We start from the raw sequence: 21,070 nt of genomic DNA, 5'->3' as shown, positions 1-21,070 counted from the left end.
CACTATTTAACCAAAAACGAAAAAATCAGAACAAGTTAACTAAGAATATGGGTTGCCGCATGAAGGAAGGCAGCATGCCCGGCCTTCTTGGCGATATCTAGAAGTGTGTGACCATTTTTATTTATTGCAGAGCAATTAGAGCCTCGAAGCAAATCTATGTACTGAGTATAGCCTCGTTTCGCCGCATACATGAGAGGGGTCCACCCGTTAACATCAGCAATATCACTGTCTTCTGTTAGCAGCTCAGCACATTTAAGGTGATTCCCTAAGATTGCATACACAAGTGCCGTCCGTCCAAACTTGTCTCTGTATGGTATTCCCCGAGTGTGGGATAGTGCCAAGGACACTACGTCGCCGCACAGAGCATACCGCATGTCTGACGTTATCCCCAGAAGAGAAGCTTCATACGGTAATAGCAGGTTAATTGCACAACTATTACCAGCATCTATTGCATAGTATAGGGCACAATACCCATCTTTTGTGATAAGCCCTATCTCATCGAGCAGGTGCTCAGTTATTTCTTTACAGGGCATTGATGCAGCAATCATAAGCGCTGTATACCCCTTAGGTGTCTGCATGCGTACCTCTCTTTCAGATAACAAACGAATCAGGGCCTCGTTGTTTTTGTGAACTGCATATATTAATGCGAAATTCCCTACTTTATCGACCATTCTAGCCTCGCTGAGTAGCAGTTTCGCGGAGGTGACGGCTTCTGATGACACCGCAAGCATCAGCGCTGTACGGCCATCCTTGTCTGTCATTCCCCCCTCGAGATCTACGAGGGCGTCCACGCAGTCCGAAAAGTCCCCGCATGCGGCCATCATAAGTGCAGTGTACCCAGCAGAGTTAATGCACTGGGACTCTAATGATGCTAGGAGTTCGACGCATCCAAAATGCCCCGCCCTAGCTCCATACATTAATGCCGTATTACCCTTACAATCTTGGACACCACTCTCGTGGGTCATAAGAATCTCCACACATCCGTCAGCGCCTGCCTCGGCACCATACATCAATGCAGTCTTTCCTTTATTGTCACGCAGCCTGCACTCTGAAAGAAGTAGAGATGCTATTGCTGCGTCTTTTTTGTGGGCTGCTATCATAAGGGCGGTCAGCCCGGATGGCAGTCTAAAGCCCGCTTCGTGCTTAAGAAGACACCGAGCACAATGCATATATCCCATCATGGTAGCTATGATAAGGGCCGTGTTTCCAGCCTTGTCAGTCAGCGTAGCCTCTCCTAACAGCATCTTCACGCACTCATAGTTACCTTTCTGGGCAGCATACATAAGAGCACTTCTCCCGTTCTTATCCTGGATCCGCAGTTCTGTGTCAATCAGCATTGATACACTTTTAATGCTCCCCTTCGCCGCTGCACACATTAAAGCCGTCATCCCGTTATTAGCTTGAAGACGGTTTTCAAACGGAAGGAGGATAGACACACACTGATCGCAATCACTATAGGCAGCAGCCATCAGCGCCGTCATCCCGTGAGTATTCTTCAACTGAACCAAGTGCATCAGAGACGAAACGGTGGAAACATCACCAGCATATGCTGCATGAATCAAGCGTGTGTCTCCCCTCTCTCTGGCTTTCGTTAGGTTTCTCTGATGCAGAGCGGGTTGGGTGGTACCGGGGGAAAGAGTGCAAGCCGAAATAGCCACGCTGCTGGGTTCAGCTGTACTATCCAGCACTATAGAGGAAGCTCCAACCCCATCGCTGCCTGTACTCTCGCAGTAATAGCTATCTTGTACAGTAGAGTCAAAAAATATTGGACGAAGTAAAGTATTGGCTGAAGGATGGGAGGTTGTATGCAGGCTCTGAACACTCTGTGTTTCTTCTGTGTAACATTGGATGTTTGATCGTGGACTCATGGAGCAGTTACTGAAGTTACTGAAGAGCGAGACCATGCTTCCAGTGTTGTTAGACTTTGTGACCGGGGATGACGCAGGAGAGCCCAAGTCGAACATAAAGTCCAGATTCATCCCAGCTAGGTCATCGCCAAAATCCATAATATGCAGCAGCTGTTGATCGATTGCTGCCACAAGGCGTTTTCAAAACAAATATTTTATTGATTTACCACATGTTAAAGCTGATAGAGCCACACAATTTAGATGTGGTTTTCTTGGTTGCTTAGAAGCTTCACCTTATCGTTGAGCTGCTTCTTTAGTTTGATGTTTTCAATTTGAAGCAATATTAGCGGAGATAATTGTGCTCGACCCACCCCATCTTCAGTCACGCGGCTTGGGTCCTGAGTAAGGCCTAGTTTGCTCTTTAAGCTGCTAACTTCGCGCTTTAGCTGCTTGACCTGTTGTGTCAACTCACTGTTTTCCTTGGACAGCTTTACGTATGTCTCTGTGCTTACTCCTGTCTCAGGGAGGCTAGGGGCAAAAGTCGTCGCTACGGGCTCACGGTCAGTAGGCAAATCAGTAGGCACATCAATGTGGGATTGATGAGTCTTATTATACGCCTGAGCTGCTATCTGAATACTACGGATCTGCTGCTCACGCTTTTGCAACGCAATATGAAGCTGTGCCAACTGCTCATTCTTGGCCTGCATTGCCTGGCGCTGGGCCTTGCTGGCTTCGGTCTGACGGCGCAGTGCAGTTGCCATGCAATCAATCGTTGATTGAGAGGCCTTACCGGGCTGTGACCCCAGGGTGAGAAGCTTGTTCTTCACTTCCACTTCTTTCCGCAGAGCCAGAACTATAGCCACAAGCTCCTCACGGGTCGTAGATGGGGTGACCTTGGCCGCAGCAAGGTCTTGCTGATAAACACCGTCTTCCTGAGATGCAGGTGCATCAGGAGCCTCATTACAAGTTTGAACAATAGCCTCCCGCCTGGTGGGCACCGCTTGTACTGTTGCGTTGACGGCATGGAGCCGTGCCAACCGCTGATGCTGGACTTCCTTTCGTAACCTTTCACACTCCATGATGGCCTTCGAGTACTCCTTCTTCAAAAGGGTAATATCTAGGATATTGGCCGTGTCTATGACGGAGTTTTCGGTGTCACTTTGCATAGCCTTGAGCCCGCTTATAGATAGAGGCCTGTTGGGTAGGGTCTTCTCATAAATGCCAGTCGATATAGGCCCATACTTTGTCCCGGGTATCTGGAGACTAACCCTATTAGTAGGATTGGTCGGCGGGAACTTTCTATTAAACGAGCTGATGTTTGCGTCTGGATACTCGGGCTGAGACAACAGCCGGGGAGACTGGGGGTGGCCAGGAGACCCAGGATTCCCTTGTACCGGGCCAGTTGGGGGCAGGTTGGCGACAGACCCCCTGGCCGCAGGGCCGTATTCGTCAGGCAGGAAAAGTCCCAACGCATCTGAAAAGGCCACGCTATTGCGTTCAGAGAGGGCGCTAATTCCGGTTATCGCCGAGCCAATGTCAACACAGGGATCCGTCAGAGTGCTCGCATTACCTCTTGCATAATACTGCAGGTCATCTATTTCAGGAGATGCTATGCTTCGGGGATTAATATTAAAGAGCTCACAAAGAATAAGAACAATGGGCCGTTCCCCACTGCTCAAGTTCTTCGCGGGAGCCTTCTTATCTACTTCCTCGGCTAAAGCTAGAGCACGTGAAATAGCTGACTCATCGTACTCAAAGCTATTCACCAAGAGCTCAATGGCGTATGTATTCCTGCACATGACTGCATGATCCAGGTGAGAGTAGCCATTATAGTCGATGTGAGAAGGGAAGTGATGTACGATACTAAGAAGCACATCATTGCACCCGTGCCGGATAAGATACATGAGGATATCAGAGTCATCGGTAAACCTATAAGACGCTTCTGCTTGAAGGATCTCCTCCATAATCTCTATATGCTTTGCATTGTATGCATAGATGGCGGCAGGGATACCATCGGGGTCCTGCTGTCCTGCCTCGTAAGGGACTAGTTTCTTCACAATGTCGATGTCTCCGTTCTTAGCAGCTATCATCAGCCCGGTGAGTCCCTGCTCGTTGTGTAGAGTGCAGCACTGCTCCAAATTCTGTGCAATGTAGTCCAGGTTCCGCGCACTCACGGCTTCAAACCATTCCGCCTGCATTGGCCAGCAAAAGAATGTGCCAAAATGATATAATATTAAATGGATGTAAAATTTTACACGGAGTTTTATTTTAAACTACCTCGTTATGCCTTCAATCGCGTTTCTCCCCAGTTGGGGAACTGGCTCTCAACAAATCTTTTAGCCTATCTATTTCCTCCCGAAGGACTCTTGCCTCTGTGTCCGAAGGGCTAGCATTAATAAGGGCTTCCTTCAGCATCTTGTTTTCCGTCATCTTCATGCGTATGCTCTTCCGTAGCTCCGCTCGCTCCTCTTCACTCATAGTCATACGCGTACTCCTCACGCGAGTAGAGCTGCGCTGACCTGAGGTGGGCGACCTTATAGCACACAGACGAGAAATGCTGGCTATAGAAGCGGGATTGGGCTCCTTTGCAGCTTCCTCTGGAGGCTCGCCGGCAGCTGATGCTTGCCTAATGCTTGCCGGAGCCATTGCAGGCCTGTCCATGGCAGGGGTGGCGCCATCTGAAAGCATAGATCCCCATGCGCCAGAAAGCCTCACTGGGGAGTTTATCACCAGGGAGTTACGGGCACTGAAGCGTGCTCGCTCGTAGTCGTTGGCTGTGATAAGGTTCTTAACCGTCGACTCAGAGCAGCCGATAGCAGTCCTATACTTTTGGGTCTCCACTTCTTTCTGCTGAAAGGCAGACCTTATTGCCGAAAAACTTTTTTCTTGTTTTTGGATTGTTGATAGCAATCCGCTGATAACTTTGTCCTTGAGTTTTAACTCTGCCTTAAGAGCCGGCACACTGTTCTCAGACCTCTTTGCAGCTTCCAATTCAAGAGCATAGCTATCGAGCTTAGCCTCCTGGTCAGTTACCTTTGCTTGTAGAGCCTCTATTTGCGCATCTTTCTGGGCAATCGCCTCCGTAACATTGCCATCTATATCACACTCTAACGCACGTTTGAGCTCTGCTATCTCTTCATCCTTGGCAGCATTCAGATCCTGCAGCTCAGCAACGGCTCTGCTCAGCTGTTTTATTTGGTCTTCTATTTCCTCGTAGATATCTGCGGAGCCGGCTCCAAAAGGCACTGTAAGGAGGAGTTCTAGCTCATTTATGGCTTCCGGTAGTGTTGTTATGTCTTGTAGTTGAGATTGCTCAGAGGTTATCTGTGGCTGAGCTGCCAGTAAAGTGCTATTATTTCCCGTTGTCAGCGTGGATGAGAAGGTAGACCCCGTAGTACTTATGGCAAGGCGCTTCTTCCGAAGGGCTCCAAGAGACGTAAATAGTGCTCCTAGATGAAGATTCAGAGTGGTAAGCTCATCTGCGATGGTATCTCGTTCTTCGAGAACTTGCCGAAGCTCTTCTTCGAGCTTGCTGAGAGACTGGGTACCCACAGGAGACCTGGCAGATGCATCTGCCTGTCGGTGGTCGGAGGGTGAAGCGCCTTTAAATTGCTTGAGATACTCTAGGATATCTTCTCTGATGGGCTCTGTTGCTAAAAAAATGGCATACTCTAGCTTATCATCTATGCTATCCTGGGCCTCCACAATAGCCCTCACAACGTTCAGCGATCCTCCTACCACGGCGTAATCTAGAGCATTCATCTGGTTCTCATCTTCAACCAATGCCATGTGCCTTACCAGAACAGACACTGCCTCATAGTTGGCCATGAAGGCGGCTAGCATTAAGGCATCGCGCCCGTCCCGAAGGGGTATGTGCTTTTCTAGGGTTACCAAGATTTCGCATGTTTCAGGCTTGTTAGACATTGCCGCTGCTATCAGCGCTGTGCATCCTTCCTTGTTAATGAGGCCAACTTCCTGAGTAGTAGAAAGAAGGCGCACTATTCCTGCTTCCCCCATGCGCGCCGCTATAATGAGAGCAGTGTCTCCTGTTTCATCTCTAGAGCCTACGTACTCACTCATAAATTCTCTGACGTCATCCTCGTTACCGCTAGCAATGGCCACAAACCAATCCTGGACATTAGCTATCATACCCGCTTATAAAATTTTATGGATTTAGGAGACACCGTTTCTCTTCCACCCAACTTTGTTCCATTATCTTCTGAGGACGGTGACAATGCCATCAGAGATCCAAGCAAGGTATACATTAAGCCCCTTGCACAACTTGAATTTCCGTCCTTAGACATTCCCCAAGGTAGCGGAATCGAGAGGTCCCAATACTTTAGTGACGCAGTGCGATTTTACAAACAATATGATGAGTATCTGGGGAAGAGGAAGACACGCTTAAAAGACCTTCATAGGGAGCTCCTAGATCTGCAATACCTCACTGAGATGGAGGTTGTTCAAATTCTTGGATTAGATATTGGAGGCTCCCGAGTGGCTTCCAGCTCAGCATTGGACGTCCTCAAAGCTGAGCTTCCATCGATGAGGCAAAGGAGCTTAACCGAGGACCAATGGAAAAAGCTTGGTAACGTCCTGGACAGATATTGTTCTTGATGGTTTTACATCTGCCAATCTATCATGTTGCAGATTAATTTTCTCTGCGACTCTAAGTGCCTCAAAATAAAATCATGGATACAGGTCTGGAGCACGCGTGTCAGCTGTTGATAGCAGCAGCAAAGAGTAAAAGCTTTGTTCCCTGTAGAATCATTTTTGCTTTAGTTGAGGCCTCCTCACCAGCCGAAAAGCTTGAAAAACTAAACGGCGTGTTGGCATTATGCTCCTTGCGGGCAATCAGAGTGAAGCACAGGGGTGTTTACTCGTTGGTTGTCACGGATGCCACGGAGAATCCTAAAGAGTACTATCAGTGGCTTAGAGGTGCCCTTACGCCTACGAATCTTGCTAGTCTTAATGAGGAACGGGGAGCATACATCCTTGTTCGCATTATTCTCCATCTATCTCAACAGGAATGTGAAAGGGAACATTTGCTAGATACCCTGTCGTGCACAGCAAAGCCTCCCGCCTGGCAGCAGGAACAATCTAGTGAGCTGACGTCTGACGACCGCAAAGGCTGGGAGGAGACACTCGAAAGGTTCATCGCCAAAGCGTGGCTTTTACGGAATGGAACACGGCTTAGCTCTGCTAGTGAGATGGCCCAAGCTTTGATTTGTGAAAAAGAGCTAAGCAAGTTCCTCATCGACCTAAAGAATAAAGAAGAGTAATTACAAGTGCAGCTACATGATTAGAAGCATATCTAGCTCTTTCTGTGTCGCCCAGGTCTACAGAGTCGATATCGCGGTCAATCAATTTTTGTTTTCAAAATTTATACATTGACAGATGCTAATTAAGCTATCCAAAGACATCAAAATACGGTGGTATGGCGCGAATAAGGTGATGATGGGTGGGAGGGTAGTTGTGGGCTCTCAGTTATGCTTTCTCATTGGCACTATTTGTTTGGTTATCGCCGCTTTGGCCATCTTCTGGGTCGACTTCTACCTCTCTCACTCAAATCCACAGCACCTTGCATGGCACGTTATTGCTCACCTCCTTCTTGATGGCTCACTTATTGCCTCAATTGTCATGATCTTGGTCACAGGTCTTGTTGATCCTGGTATTATTCCTTCTGTGCAGTTTGACCGGGAGCTCATTCCGGTTCTCTCTCCATCAACAAAGCTTCTAGATCACCATCGGGACCCAATTATTAGCCACAACGGCTACACAATGAGATTGAAGTATTGTGAGACGTGTCTTTACTTGCGACCCTTGCGCACAACACACTGTCGTACTTGTAACTGCTGCGTATATCGCTTTGACCACCATTGTTTTTGGTTGGGCACTGACGTTGGCTTTAGAAATCACGGATACTTTTACATTATGCTGTTAGTTGTTACCATTTACATTTCTTTATTAATCCTTTGCTCGTTAGTCTTGGTTGGCTTTTTGGTCTATGACTTCATAACCATTCCGTTTCGCATAGGCTTTGCTATCTCTCTCATTGGTGAAGCCATTATCCTGGCATCAGGAATATACATGCTGTATTCATTAGGTAACCTTATTAGTTACCATGTCGAGATATTGACAAGTGGACTACTAACCAAAGAAGATCTAGCCTCAAATCTCATCGAGAATCATCCATACCACCATAAGTCCTTCAGAAAGAACTTTGCTGCCTGCTTTGAAGGCATGAGAACGCCTTCTATTTTGCATCAGATCATCAGCAGCTACAAGCTAGCTATTCAGAACAAAGATGAAATCGACGCCCTGGTGAAGGCTGGCCTAAACCCTCGAGTCTTTCCCGATAGCATTAGTGACATTCGTACTGCTGGACAGGCGTTTGAATACCTTATTTCCATGTCTAAATCTCAGATTGTCAATCCTCCATCAGATATCAAACAGGAGTTTGCACAAGGGGAAAACGATGAAAAAGAGGAGCCTGAGGAAGAGCTCGAAGAAGAGGAAGAGGATGAAGAAGATACAAAGGATAACCCCAATGAAGAGAGAGGCTCGCGATTCATTCGTGATGCAACCATGGTGAATGTGCAGCGAGTTGAAGAGATTAAAAGGAGAAGCATTCGGAATATTGTCGGCTCAGTCGATACACTTTCCAACCCAAACACCTCAAATATGCAGAAAGCCTCCATTGACAAGAGATTGTCGACGCGTGGCAGTACAGTAATTTACGAGCAATCAGATGATGAGGTTCCAACACGTCGTAAAGTCATTGATCTCGAGAACTTGCAGACATCAAATCGTGTATCTGAGCGCATGTCTACAAGGCTACCTGTGCTGTTGTCCGTCCGGGGATCTCTTAACAAGTCCTCACATTCAGCCAACAATCGCTCATCAGTAAGAGGATCTGTAGTCATGAGTCAGCAACTAGTTGATAGAATAAATAGGTTACAATCGAAACAAGGCAAAGAACCACGTGAAATGAACGAGGTTGCACACTGAGACTCTACATCAGACGTACTGCCTCCACTACCTCCGTCAGAAACATCACATAAGCTAGCTGAGAGCTGAGAGCTGGGAGATCACAAACCACTTTGTGTATTCTTGTCTTTATCTTATCTTAGAACATAAGCAATAAACTTTAGGTTCTTGTTAAACTTTAGGCTAGCCTGGTCTTATGAACTTAACTACGGAGTGTTCTCTTCACCACAGTATGGACCTCCTGCTCCAGAATGTTGATGCGCGTAAGCACTTTTTGTTAGAGACTAAGCCCGTCCTAAACATCTTAACTTCCGAGACAACTTCCAAGAACGATGATCAGAAGCGTCTGTGTAATAAGCGACGGTTGTCAGCACACTTAATCACCGTCCAGCAGGCCGAGAACATTAGGATCAAGGAGGATTATGCACAACTCTTGAGCATTACCAGCGCCCATCAATCCTGCTTAGAGCGAATACCTGATTCATGTCTTCCACAATTCATGTCACTTGTGGACTCTGCGAAAGCGTATGAAGCTAACCTATCTTTATTTGCAGCAGCGGTAGCATTATCCACCAAGGCCCAGCAGGAGACGGGCTATGTAATCGCCTTGTATAATAGCTACGTGGATACTGCTTCTCTCAATATGACATTCGGTGCTCTGGCAATGCTTGTAGCCACTGTTCAAGTGGAGGTCCTTCTTACGATGTTTACGTTAACCAAGTATGCCATCAGGACTCCCGCTGCTACGTCTTCTGCATCCTTTTCTCAAACAGAGTCATCTTTCTTGCGTTTTGTAGCAGCTGTCCGTTCTTACATAGGTGCTGATGAGTCGTACTTCCTTACCAGAAAGCAAAAACGAGCTCTTGCTGCGTGTAGAACCAAGAATGAAAATACTGAGGCCTCCAGTTGCTCATCTAATGACATGCTAGGGGCTTTCTTAGGGTTATTAGAAAGATATGGTTCCATACATCAGCCTGCCACAGCCATCACTGGCATAACAGCAACCGCAAACACACTAGAAGGTGGGCGGGTTACCTCTAATATCAGCATCAAGCAAAGACAGGTAGAAGCTCAGTCTTTACGGCTCTGCCGTACAGGAGAAGCGTCTGCCAAGCAGCCCACTATTAAGCCAGAAGAGCACAAAACAACTACATTTCGTCAAAAGCCTAAGACACTTAGATACCCCAGTCCACCTGTTATTGAGAGCAGGGTGACACGTACCCAAATAGACCCTCCTCTCAAGCTATTGGACATGGGCGGAATCTCCATTTTTCCCTCTGGCTATGGGCCTATAGATTTATTGTATAAAGGATATAGAGTAGGGATCCAAGAAATGTTTGGCCTGACAAAGGCTGCATTCGGCGCTGCAATGGCTCGCACCTCCTATAACATGTCTGAGAATGAAGTGGAGTCTTTGGGATCTGACACTTCTTCCACACCATTGGTGACCGCAGCCTCTACTATGGATGCAACCTCACCGCATGCAGCGTTTTTAAACAAGCGCCCGTCTCTTGATGTCTCGCTGTTGGCTAAAGCACAGGTTTCTTGGGTGCAGAATCGGTGGATCAATCTCGCGTCATGTGATCCCAGTGACTTACAACTACTTTGTCTCGAGCAAACAATGGCATCGACAATCGAAGACAGTTTGGTAAATAAGCAGGTAGACACAGAGCAAATCCGCCAATCTATTAGTTCCTGGGGAGATAAGTGCATAAAGATTGCACTTAAGGCACCGCTACCCAAAACGTGGACCCCCATCCTCACACAGGATGGTTTATACGTTCGGTTTCTGGACAACAAGACCGGAATAATTTTTAATATCAATCCTGAGGTCAAAGAAATTCAAAAAAGAATAGACTATCAGTACAAATTATTAGAGAAGTATGTTCGGCTACACAAGAATAGCGAAATAATGAAGGATTATGAGCTAATAAAGAGGTTCATTTCCACGAGGTTTGTCTCCCTGGATCTCTGCAAGAACACATCCAGTCTGTTCAAAGAACTTGTGGAAGAATTCAGTGGTCTCGTCACCCAAATAGGTAATGTCATTACACTATGGGCTCCTTTGTATAACACGAGCGATATCAACCTTGCAGAAGGTCACAATTCAGACGATAAGCAGGACAGCAATCTCCGCTTTAATCTGTAGCCTCTTGCTAATGAGTGACCTAGTTTCTCTGTAAGTGTGTCAAGCAGCAGCCAAGTGTCGCAGCCCCTTCATTTGCTTTTCGTCTCAGTTGCTTACCTTTGTGCGATTCCTCCACCCTTGAACTAGAGTAGCTTTTGTTCTAATACACGTACAAACCTCCAGAAATACCTAGAAACAGTCTGATCGGCCGGATATAGTTAGTCAGGTTTACTGCTATAGCATCCATTACTCAAAGAATACTATTGGCTTTCCTGGCGTAGCAGCTTTGCAAGACTCAGGCGGCACGGGTCCTTCTCCAACCATGTAGAAAGAAATCTGTTCAACTCCTAGGCCAGTTCTGACTGCATCACTGTATGCAGAAAGGACTTTATGTTCCGAGAACGGCAGCTTTGTTACTAGCGCGTCCGGGCCGTCTGTCTTGGATGCAGATATGAGTTGTGCAGCGTACTTCATGACTTTCTGAAGATCTTTCTTTGGTGTTTCTAGGACGTCTATGCAGTACTTGCTCACGCGGGATGAGGCATCTTTTGGCAAAGCGCCTAATCCGCCATATTCCTCCGTCTCGTCATAATACATGCTAGAGAGAAACTCCGCAACACGAGTTTGCCATTCAGGGCAGTCTTGGGCTACATAAACCTGAGCAATCTTGGCACCATTGGGAAGCTTCACAGTTCCATCTTTTCGAGGTTTGAGTACGTCCACCAAATAGTTTTTCAGACGCACAATTGTAGCTTGTACGTATTCATCAATCTTGAGAAACACACGCAGCTGCTTCAGTGCCTCTGCTAGTGTATCCTGAGATTGGAGCGGATCACGGAAGATGGAGTTCGACCTACCAAGTACCTCTGCGTTGAGTTCTTCGGCAATATGTGGGCATATAACAGCCAAAAGCTTGGCTTGGGTGCTGACGTACTCTTCGATGAGAAAGCGGCAATAAGGCACTCTTCTCGTCTCGCAACTATGGATATACTGGTCCCGAGAGTGTCCCAATTCGTTGAATGAGATGATAAGTCCTTCCCGGAAACTACATCGTTCAAATGCAGAACAAGCACGGAGTGTGCAATCGAGTATAGATGCCAGGAAGACACATTCGTGTATGCAATCAGCAGAGCTTGCTTCAATTGTGCTGTAAATGTCCTCATAAGACTCGGGGTAGCACACGGCACTGGCTGCTAGAAGTTCTTGACAGGTTGCAAGGAGATTATAGAGACGCAGAACAGCATTGTTCGCTGTTTCCTCTCTGAAATTGGCATCGTCAAGCCCATCACCAGCGTCAGCCAGGGCAAATCGAACGGCATCTGCACCGTACTTGCGTATGGCCTCATCAGCTGTCAAGAAGTTCCCGGTGGCCTTCGACATTTTTGCATCATTGAGCTGAAGGTGTCCGTTGGCACGCATTCCTCTGGGCCATTTTGCCTCGTCATCAGACCAGATAGCGGTATGATTGTACAACATCATCGTCAGGTGGTTTGGAATAAGATCCTTGCCAGAACAACGCAAGTCCACAGGGTACCAGAAGCAAAAAGACTCTCTCATTGCAGTGAGCAGGTCTTCTGCAGATCTAATAGCAAGAATTATCTGAGAGTTGACTCCCGGAACTAGAAGGCTCTTTTTAAGCTGATGCAAACGGTCAGCTCCAGCTGGATCAGTACTAAAGTATTCCATGAACTTTTCAGGAAGATTGTTGGATAAATCAAAGACATAATCAAAGAAGGAGTCATCAACAATCTCGACAGGAAATAGACTGGTAGATCCATCCAAGCTTCCTCCCTGAAGGTAATGAGCAACCGTGTAATAGGCATTGTAAATTGTGCTATCCGATAACGACTCAATGACGTATCTCTCGTCGAAAGGCAGCTTTGTTCCCAAACCAAAAGAACGAGAGGCAGCCCATTCTCTGAACCCGTCCACTGTACGATTAAACTGATTTTTCACCTCATCGTGATAGGTGTTTAAATACTTCTCGATGTTGTAGCGCACCTTATCCTTCCATGCGACATTTCCGTAATCGAGGTACCACTGATCAGCTGCAGCAACGACACATACGCAATTAGAGCGGGAAATGACCTCTGACTCTGGCTCAGAATACACTATGCATTGATTGTTTTGGACGAGGAGATCTCTGCAGCTTTGCTTGCAATCCTTTACACACTGGCCGGCAAATGGGCCCATCTTCATGATTCCCGTATAGAATCCCTTGGTATAACAAATCTCCTTTATCTGAGTTAGCTTTGCTCTATCATGTAACGAGGATACGTTGCTTTCCTCGCAAAGACGCACGGCAGAGAGAGTCCCTATGTCGGGTATCTCTATAATTGGCAGAGGACTGTATGGCTCAAGCATCAGACCAACGTCCACTCCATACTTTTCGGCGATTCCGTTGCGATTCTCGAGGATATCCTTATAGCACGCGTAGTCGTCTGGCGCGTCACTAGGAACAGATGTCACTATCCCTGTTCCTTTATCCATCTTAATTGTCTCCAGAGGCAAAACAAAGATTTGCTCGTAAGGACTGAGAGGGGCTCGGACGGTAGCCAAGAGAAGATCAGAACCAGATATTTCGCATATAAAATCCAATTCTCCAAACGGCTTGTTGTTGTTCAACCCTTGGTGGGCCATGTTCACGGCGGCATGTTCTGAAACGATGATTACCTCATCCTTATTAATATAGTATGCCCCGTACCTCCCTGTCGGCAAGACCCAGCAATTAGTTTGGCCAACCATCGTTTCAGGACGGAGCGTAGCAGCGAGGAGATAAACTTTAGCGTTATCTACCTGATTCTCCCAGAGCTGATCAAATATTGCTTTGTTTTTAGGATTGCTATAAAAGCGCGGAAGCTTAATGTTCAGCTTTTCTGCCAGACTATCATCCATGCCATCACCTTCCTCCTCTCCCTCTTGTTGTTGTTCACGCTGCTCTTCCAGAAGAGTGGTATAATTTATAAGCTCGAGCTTGATGCCTATGTACTCTTGTGGCTGTACCCCCTCACCTGAGAAGCGATCATGATCCATACACGCCTGGCCATCTAAGGGAGACCATATGCAGTTTCTCTTTCCAAACTTGATGTATCCATCACGGTAAAGCTTTCTAAACTGCCATTTAACGAATAAATCGTAGTATGGATTAGCATCCGTTGTGATCATAGAGCGCCTCCAGTCCACCCGCGCTCCAAACTTGCACATATCTTTATAACAAAGAGCAGGAAAATGCTTAACCCAATGATAGGGATCGACGAACTTGGGGATCTCTTTCTCGGGGACACCGAGGTCGATAAGTATATCCCACTGCGACTTGGAGACCGTCTTAGCATTGAGCTTGGCCTTCTTAGCCTTGAATTGACCTACTTTGTCGATGGCATTCTCAGAGGCGGTAACACTCCCGGGCAACTCTAAACTGTCTGCAGTCGGTAGGACAGGTGGACAACCATAGTGCTCTATCTCATCGGCAAGCTTTTTAGCCGCCCCACAGATGGGCATACCTGTTACGTGAAAGCCAAACGGGAACAGAGAACTGTCGCCCCTCATCAAATGATAGCCCACGGCAAACTCAGCACGGGTGGCAGAGAAGAGATGGCCTAGGTGGAGCCTGCCATTCATGTAGGGGTAAGGAAAAGTCACGAAAAACTTCTTGGAGTCACGCTTATCTCTATCGGAGCCAACCGGAGGCTCGGCCATAAAGGTGTTCCTGGAGCTCCAGTACCGCTGCCATTTCTTCTCAATGGCCTGAAGTCGAGAAAGGCACTTCATGGTATTTTTTTTGGCTTAAGCAAAAGTGTAAAAAAAGCTAGACAATGGACAAAGAGTTTGCTTTGCGGATTCCTTATGGAGTCCCAAAGCGTGTTCGCTTTACTCTTTTCAGCGAGAACGAAAAGAATTCCCTTATTCCCATTGTGCCAAGGGAGTCTTCAAGTGATCAAATGAGCATGTTCTCGGAGCTGAACAGCACTCGCTTAGGCGTCATCTTCCAGGAAGAAAACGAGTGCCCCACATGCAGTGGTAAGGCTGGTGACCAGGATCCCTCAGTTCTCTGTCCTGGTCACCTCGGTGTAGTTAAATTTGGTTACGACATCTTTCACCCCATGATAATAGATGACCTAGCTACTTTGATGAATTGCTTTTGCCCCAATTGCTATCACCTAAAGTTTTTTAGACTCTTCAAGGAAACAGACCGTGAGCTTGCCATAAACGCTTTAAACAGACTCAGAGATACTACGCCAACCCTGAACTTTCTCCCAAAATTAGCGGAACTATCAGCTACGATTGCTTGCTGTGAGAGGAATATACTTTACAGGAAGAAGGCTTCCGGGACGTCCAGGAACGGCGTGGCGCCACAACCACTAATCCTAGCTGTCTCTAAGAGTACAAGAGGAAGCACTGCAAGGCAAGCCAAGGATCAAGATCAGCTAATGGATGCTCACACATGTAAGCTCCTTATTACGCGCTACAACAAAGATGACATCGTCCTGTTGGGTCTGAAGAGAGACCATATAGAGAACTTCATCATTTCCTCCATACAGGTAGGGTCCCGTGCAGTTCGTCCCTCAATTAGGACAGATGGGACAACAGCAGAAGATCAATTGACCGAAATGTATGTCTCCTTGTTTCGCAATATAAGAGATTGCAACAATAATAGTCTAAACGCTGGCGGTGGCGCCACGGGTGCTAAGTCTCAAATTGGGCCCAACGATATTTATAACGCATACAAGACTCTCATCTCTGCCAAAGGACTCAACGCAGATGGAGGTTCTGTGCCCACCAAGGGAATTTTCGAGCGTCTTTCTGGAAAGTATGGTAGAATGAGAAGCAACTTAATGGGAAAGCGCGTTAACTATTGTTCACGGAGCGTTATTACTGGTGATCCGACTATCAGCATCAACGAGTTAGGGGTGCCTCGTTCTGTTGCAAGTAGGCTTACGTTCCCAGAGGTTGTTACTGCACGCAACCGTGACTTTCTTATGAAGCTTGTTTCCAACGGCAACCGCTACCCTGGAGCCGTCAGCAAGACACTTCCCAGTGGCACCGTCCAGCTTATAGACACTCAGGTAATAAACTCAACTGGCTGGGGCTCTTCCACTGACGCAGACGGGCGACTGGGTGGAGAAACCACCAACGATCCTCTTCCACTAGGAACCATAGTTAACAGGCATCTGCTTGATGGTGATTATGTCTTGTTTAACAGGCAGCCAACCCTTCACAAGTCATCCTTTATGGGCCACCGTGTGAAGGTCCTTCCTTACAGCACGTATCGATTAAATCTTTCGGCGACATCCTCCTACAATGCAGACTTTGATGGAGACGAAATGAACCTACATGCCTTGCAGAGTCTAGAGGCTGTCGCAGAGATTAGTGAGCTTTGCATGGTGAGCAACCAGGTTGTTTCCGTCAAGGATAACAGGCCCATCGTCTACATCGTTCAGGATGTTCTCTTGGGCTGTTACTTGTTCACAGGGAAGGATGTAACTATTCCCTTTGCACGGGTATGTGAGTACATCATGTGGATGGGATTTAGCAGAACCTCCGACCCTACGTATGCACACAAACTGCAAAGATACGACAAGGGGTCGGTGAACCAGCGAGGACACTCTTCAGCATCTATGTCTTACGACTTTAGTGACCACACCTCTGGCTCTTACAATCCTGCTGAGTATGATTCTTCATCGTACTTGGTGGGTAACTCTGCTACTGGTAGTGTAGTTGATGGACGAGGATCGTATCTTTCTACTGGCAATTATGGCGCCTCTAGCGCATCTCGAAAGGCATATGAGGACAATATCAATAACGATAACGGCGCATACTTTAAACGCCCTGGAAGCAACGTGAATACTAATGACCATGTTCTCCTTAATGTTTCCCAGCCCGCCATTTGCTATCCAGAAGCACGGTGGACTGGTAAACAAGTGTTCTCTATGTTTGTACCTAGAGGTGTGTTTTACCGCTCTGGAGATCCCAAAGACATATCCGCACATGCAGACAAATACATTTCTTTTCTGGATGGCAGTGTTATGTGTGGTCGCATAGCATCATCTGTCGTAGGAGGAACTGAAAGTGCACTAATCCACATCCTCTTTAGGGATTATGGCATTGAGCCATGCAGAGCGTTCATCGATAATTGTCAGCGTGTTGTGTGTCGGTTTATGCTGGACCATGGGTTCTCTGTTGGAATGGGAGATATGGTGTCGTCAGAACACACTGAGAGGAAAGTCGCTGAGATTCAGACCAAGCTTTCAAAAGACATCAGTGAGCTGTTTAAACTATCTATTCATTACAAAATTAAGCTGGCCCCAGGACAGTCCCGAAATGATGCATTTGAGCAAGAGGTCATTTCAAAGGTGTCTGGCACTTCTCTTGCCTTGGAGAAGGTAATTACCGATGCGGCTCCTCATAGAAATGCGCTTCTGGTTATGATAAACGCTGGGTCGAAGGGGAAGAAATTCAATATGATGCAAATCTCATCGTCATTGGGCCAACAGTTTCTCCAAAGCAAGCGCATGCCGCATAGGTTCGAGACCCACAGGTCTCTCCCCTGCTACAGTCCTTTCAGCAGTTTAAACATGGAGAGCCGGGGCTACATTTTCAACTCATTCATCAGGGGGCTAAATCCAGCAGAGTTTTATTTCCATGCTGTGGGTGGACGTGAAGGAGTGTGTGACACTGCGGTCAAAACAGCTGATAGCGGATATGTTGAAAGAAAGCTCCTAAAGGTAATGGAGTCTGTTTGTTATCGTTATGACAACTCTGTCCGCAATGACTCCAACGAGATTATTTCATTCCGATATGGAGACGACGGGATAGATCCGCACAAATCAGAAAGCCGCGAATTCAAGGACTTCTCCATAAGTGACATGGACTTCTTGCGTGCTCACTATATTGATTGGTCGCAGATAGTCGATTTTCAGAACACTGAGATGGATGAGAGCACCGATTTCTACGCTACTTTAGTTCGGGAAAAATTCGCGGTTATCATTGCCAAGCTCCGTGATACTCCCGAGCAATTCGCTCATCTCTGCGATGGAGTTTCATTCTACGAGGTATGTGACGACGAATTAAGAGCTAAAGGGTTCGACAATCTAGTCCTGGATAATAACCTGGTTTCCTTTACTGAATTATCGTCATATCTACAGAACCATTATGCGCTATTTATGGATGCAGAAAGCTCACCTGGGTATGTTCCTGAAAACATAGACGACTCTTGGCTGGATATTGGGGTAAAATCATCACTTGTGCTAGAACGAGACTTTGCGATTAGCACTATACTTGTCGAATACATTGTCCTCTTGTTGGAGAGGATCTGGCTCCAGCGCTCTAGAATTACCCTAGACACAGATGTCAAGAAATTCACCTTTGGGATGAATCTGGACAGAATAATTCAATCAGAGATCCAAGCAGGCTCTATCAACAAGGTTAGTAGATTGATCCGAGAGTCTGCGTGGAGATGCTATCTCAAGCCCTTTGAGGCTATAGAAAAGGTGAACAAGCTCCTCTCTAGGATAAAGTCCTTTCGGCCGAAAGAATCTACTCTATTCCGAGTCATTCTGCGGCAATGCTTGTCTTCAAAGTCATGCTGTTATAAATACCGTCTTACCAGTGAGCAACTGGATAGAATTCTTGCAACCATTGAGGAAAAGTTTGTTAGAGGCCAAGTTTCTCCAGGAGAACCTGTTGGGCCACTGGCTGGACACTCTGTCTCCGAGCCCGCTACACAACTTACTCTCAACACGTTCCATACAGCAGGAACCTCCGCACTCGGAGGCCTTGGGCTTCCTCGCCTCAAGGAGCTCATCGACTTCCGAAATCCAAAGATTTCCGTCAGCACCATATATCTTAACATTTCTAACCAGGACCCTGCCAATGCTGGTGTGGATACTCGGTGTACTAGCCATTCTCCGATGCTTTTCAACCGTCCTGTGGCTCCTCGTCCCAACAGCTACAATATCGCATCAGCCGAGGAGGCTACCGGGAGAAACATCCGACAATCTAAGGCGTGGATGAACTTGGCTGCGAAAATAGAACATACAACATTCAACTATTATATAGATGACTACAAACTTATTTTTGATCCATTTGATGAGCTCACCTGTGTTGCGGACGACAGGGAATGGCTCCACCTAGAATCGGAAATAGGGCATTTACAACAGCAAGTCTATGGAGAGCGTCCAAACGAAGCTGTTCGCTTCTACTCTCCGTTTGTTCTCCGATATGAAATAGGACTGAAACAGATGCAGCAGAAGATCGAAGCTGGGATTACCATTCAGACACTTGTGAGTAGGTTGATACTGATGCTGCAACAAATATACACATCAAGAGCGGGTCGCCCAAAGTCTGAAGACGACGATGAGGACGATGAAGATGACATTAACATTAAGCAAAAAGCCATGATTGGCCGTGAAATGCCAATAATAAATTACTATACCGGCTTGGGCAAAACTGTTATACGAGTTAGACCCAGCCTCACTGAGGATGAGTATAACGCCGTCAAGGGGAGCGCCATTGGTAGTGGGGCGCCAGACATGGAAAAGAGCAGATTGCTAGCGGAGCGATATGATGGCGTTGATGCATTTCTCAGGAATGTTCACATATCGGGCAATGAGTCAATCAGAAAGGTTTTCATGGCGTCGTCCAATCCGCTGGTTCATTATGGTTATGATGGCTTCACATCTAACGTAGACGTCTTCTCTCAGGGCTCCAGTGACGGGCTCTCTATGCACAAAATGTCAGAAGGAGATCTAAGCAAGATAGGTTCGATAGGGAAATTTACTCAACCCAACAGCGATATTAGCGAGCTCTATTTACAGACAGACGGTTCTGATCTCCTTTGGATTTTGACGCAGCCAGAGGTGGACTTTACCAGGACGTGGACTACAAACGTGCGAGAGATCTATGAAATCTTGGGAATAGAAGCAGCACGAGCCTTATTTATAAAACAGATCAGAGCGACCCTTGACAAGGTAGACCTCAATATTCACCACTACTTAATTTTGGCCGATATTATGTCCTCGCGGCCCCAAAATAACAAGATGATATCTATAAATCGATATGGTATGCAAGCAACCAATACTGGTGTGCTGGCACAAGCTACCTTCGAGCGCCCCGGGGCAACCGTCCTCAAGGCAGCTGCGTTTGGTGTTGTGGATCCTCTCAAGTCTGTCTCTTCTTGTGTTGTTATGGGGAAGCAAGGTGACTTTGGAACTGGTTGTTTTGATCTTCTGCTCAATTGTGCAGAACTTCCAAGTATTAACGAGGATGAACTTTTCCCGAACTCCTATTATCTTAAGGTCCATAATGCGACTACAGAAGTCAGGCCCACAGCCGGAGCAGAAGAAACACCAGTCGATAGCATGGGAATGCCGTTTTCAACAACCTTTATCTCTCCAACTGCCACTGCAATGGTGACACCAACTTCCACGTACACTTCACACTCATCTGTAAGGAGTGTCGTGTCTGCAGGTGGACGTGTGGATGCTAATATGAATCCACTATTCAGCCCTGGGTGCAACCGCTCAAGACAAGCCGAAAACGCTTCACGTATTTTCTCAAGCTACACGGCCAATACCTTGACTTCAGCAAAGTCCAGTCTTCCCACACAGCTAACCATCACTAGTAGGTCCCGAGGACTGAGTAACATCGTTGACGGCAGGGACTCTAGAATAGCATCCATTACAAGTGCAGTTAATAGCAAGATGAGTGCATTCTCTATGACTTCTTGTAACAGCATCAACAGCTTCCGTTCAGCACTGGCATCTAAGGCAAGCACGCATAGCAATCAATATGATACGTCCGATCTTGTTGATGTGAAAGGAGCAGGTAGATATGGAATCTTTACCCACTCCACTAATATGAGCTATGAGAACACAGCTGCTTCTATTCGAAATAGTGGAGGAATGTTTGCCAGTAGATCCGGAAGCGCATCCTCTGTGCGCTCGCAAAGCGCAACAAACATTGATGCCAGTGCTGCAGACTCAGGTCAAAGTGGAGAGCTTCGAGACAATCATGAGGACGATAACAACGATTATGCTGAGTGGTGATGGTGTAAACTTTTTTACCACTACTCATCCCTGTCTGTCGTTTACTCAGTTGAGAATTCAAAAAG

General features: G+C 46.8%; 9 protein-coding genes across 9 annotated transcripts; 5 read left to right on the top strand and 4 right to left on the bottom strand.

Annotated features, from left to right (window-relative positions):
- Nucleotides 1-35: 35 nt before the first annotated feature.
- On the bottom strand, nucleotides 36-2,006 carry GL50803_0061549 (Ankyrin repeat protein 1; the record flags this gene model as incomplete). Its single annotated transcript, XM_038046278.1, has 1 exon — nucleotides 36-2,006. The coding sequence occupies one exon, from the start codon at nucleotides 2,004-2,006 to the stop codon at nucleotides 36-38; it is 1,971 nt and encodes a 656-aa protein (XP_037901549.1).
- Nucleotides 2,007-2,104: 98 nt separating this feature from the next.
- Nucleotides 2,105-4,045, bottom strand: GL50803_0016220 (Ankyrin repeat protein 1; the record flags this gene model as incomplete). The annotated part of the gene is made up of 1 exon (XM_001704156.1): nucleotides 2,105-4,045. One exon carries the CDS (start codon nucleotides 4,043-4,045, stop codon nucleotides 2,105-2,107), a length of 1,941 nt encoding a protein of 646 aa, XP_001704208.1.
- A 91-nt stretch (nucleotides 4,046-4,136) lies between these two features.
- Nucleotides 4,137-5,996, bottom strand: GL50803_0014745 (Ankyrin repeat protein 1; the record flags this gene model as incomplete). The annotated part of the gene is made up of 1 exon (XM_001704159.1): nucleotides 4,137-5,996. One exon carries the CDS (start codon nucleotides 5,994-5,996, stop codon nucleotides 4,137-4,139), a length of 1,860 nt encoding a protein of 619 aa, XP_001704211.1.
- Nucleotides 5,997-6,014: 18 nt separating this feature from the next.
- GL50803_008616 (uncharacterized protein) lies at nucleotides 6,015-6,461 on the top strand (the record flags this gene model as incomplete). Its single annotated transcript, XM_038046367.1, has 1 exon — nucleotides 6,015-6,461. One exon carries the CDS (start codon nucleotides 6,015-6,017, stop codon nucleotides 6,459-6,461), a length of 447 nt encoding a protein of 148 aa, XP_037901548.1.
- Nucleotides 6,462-6,535: 74 nt separating this feature from the next.
- GL50803_0014746 (uncharacterized protein) lies at nucleotides 6,536-7,126 on the top strand (the record flags this gene model as incomplete). Its single annotated transcript, XM_001704162.1, has 1 exon — nucleotides 6,536-7,126. The coding sequence occupies one exon, from the start codon at nucleotides 6,536-6,538 to the stop codon at nucleotides 7,124-7,126; it is 591 nt and encodes a 196-aa protein (XP_001704214.1).
- Nucleotides 7,127-7,241: 115 nt separating this feature from the next.
- On the top strand, nucleotides 7,242-8,855 carry GL50803_008619 (Zinc finger domain; the record flags this gene model as incomplete). The annotated part of the gene is made up of 1 exon (XM_001704163.1): nucleotides 7,242-8,855. The coding sequence occupies one exon, from the start codon at nucleotides 7,242-7,244 to the stop codon at nucleotides 8,853-8,855; it is 1,614 nt and encodes a 537-aa protein (XP_001704215.1).
- A 175-nt stretch (nucleotides 8,856-9,030) lies between these two features.
- On the top strand, nucleotides 9,031-10,983 carry GL50803_008620 (uncharacterized protein; the record flags this gene model as incomplete). Its single annotated transcript, XM_038046368.1, has 1 exon — nucleotides 9,031-10,983. One exon carries the CDS (start codon nucleotides 9,031-9,033, stop codon nucleotides 10,981-10,983), a length of 1,953 nt encoding a protein of 650 aa, XP_037901547.1.
- A 225-nt stretch (nucleotides 10,984-11,208) lies between these two features.
- On the bottom strand, nucleotides 11,209-14,730 carry GL50803_008621 (Leucyl-tRNA synthetase; the record flags this gene model as incomplete). The annotated part of the gene is made up of 1 exon (XM_001704164.1): nucleotides 11,209-14,730. One exon carries the CDS (start codon nucleotides 14,728-14,730, stop codon nucleotides 11,209-11,211), a length of 3,522 nt encoding a protein of 1,173 aa, XP_001704216.1.
- Nucleotides 14,731-14,774: 44 nt separating this feature from the next.
- Nucleotides 14,775-21,005, top strand: GL50803_0089347 (DNA-directed RNA polymerase II largest subunit RPB1; the record flags this gene model as incomplete). The annotated part of the gene is made up of 1 exon (XM_001704166.1): nucleotides 14,775-21,005. One exon carries the CDS (start codon nucleotides 14,775-14,777, stop codon nucleotides 21,003-21,005), a length of 6,231 nt encoding a protein of 2,076 aa, XP_001704218.1.
- Nucleotides 21,006-21,070: the final 65 nt, after the last annotated feature.

This window comes from Giardia intestinalis, chromosome 1, assembly GCF_000002435.2.
Source record: "Giardia intestinalis strain WB C6 chromosome 1, whole genome shotgun sequence".
Lineage (NCBI taxonomy): Eukaryota > Fornicata > Diplomonadida > Hexamitidae > Giardia > Giardia duodenalis.
This window is presented reverse-complemented; position numbering and strand designations above follow the sequence as displayed.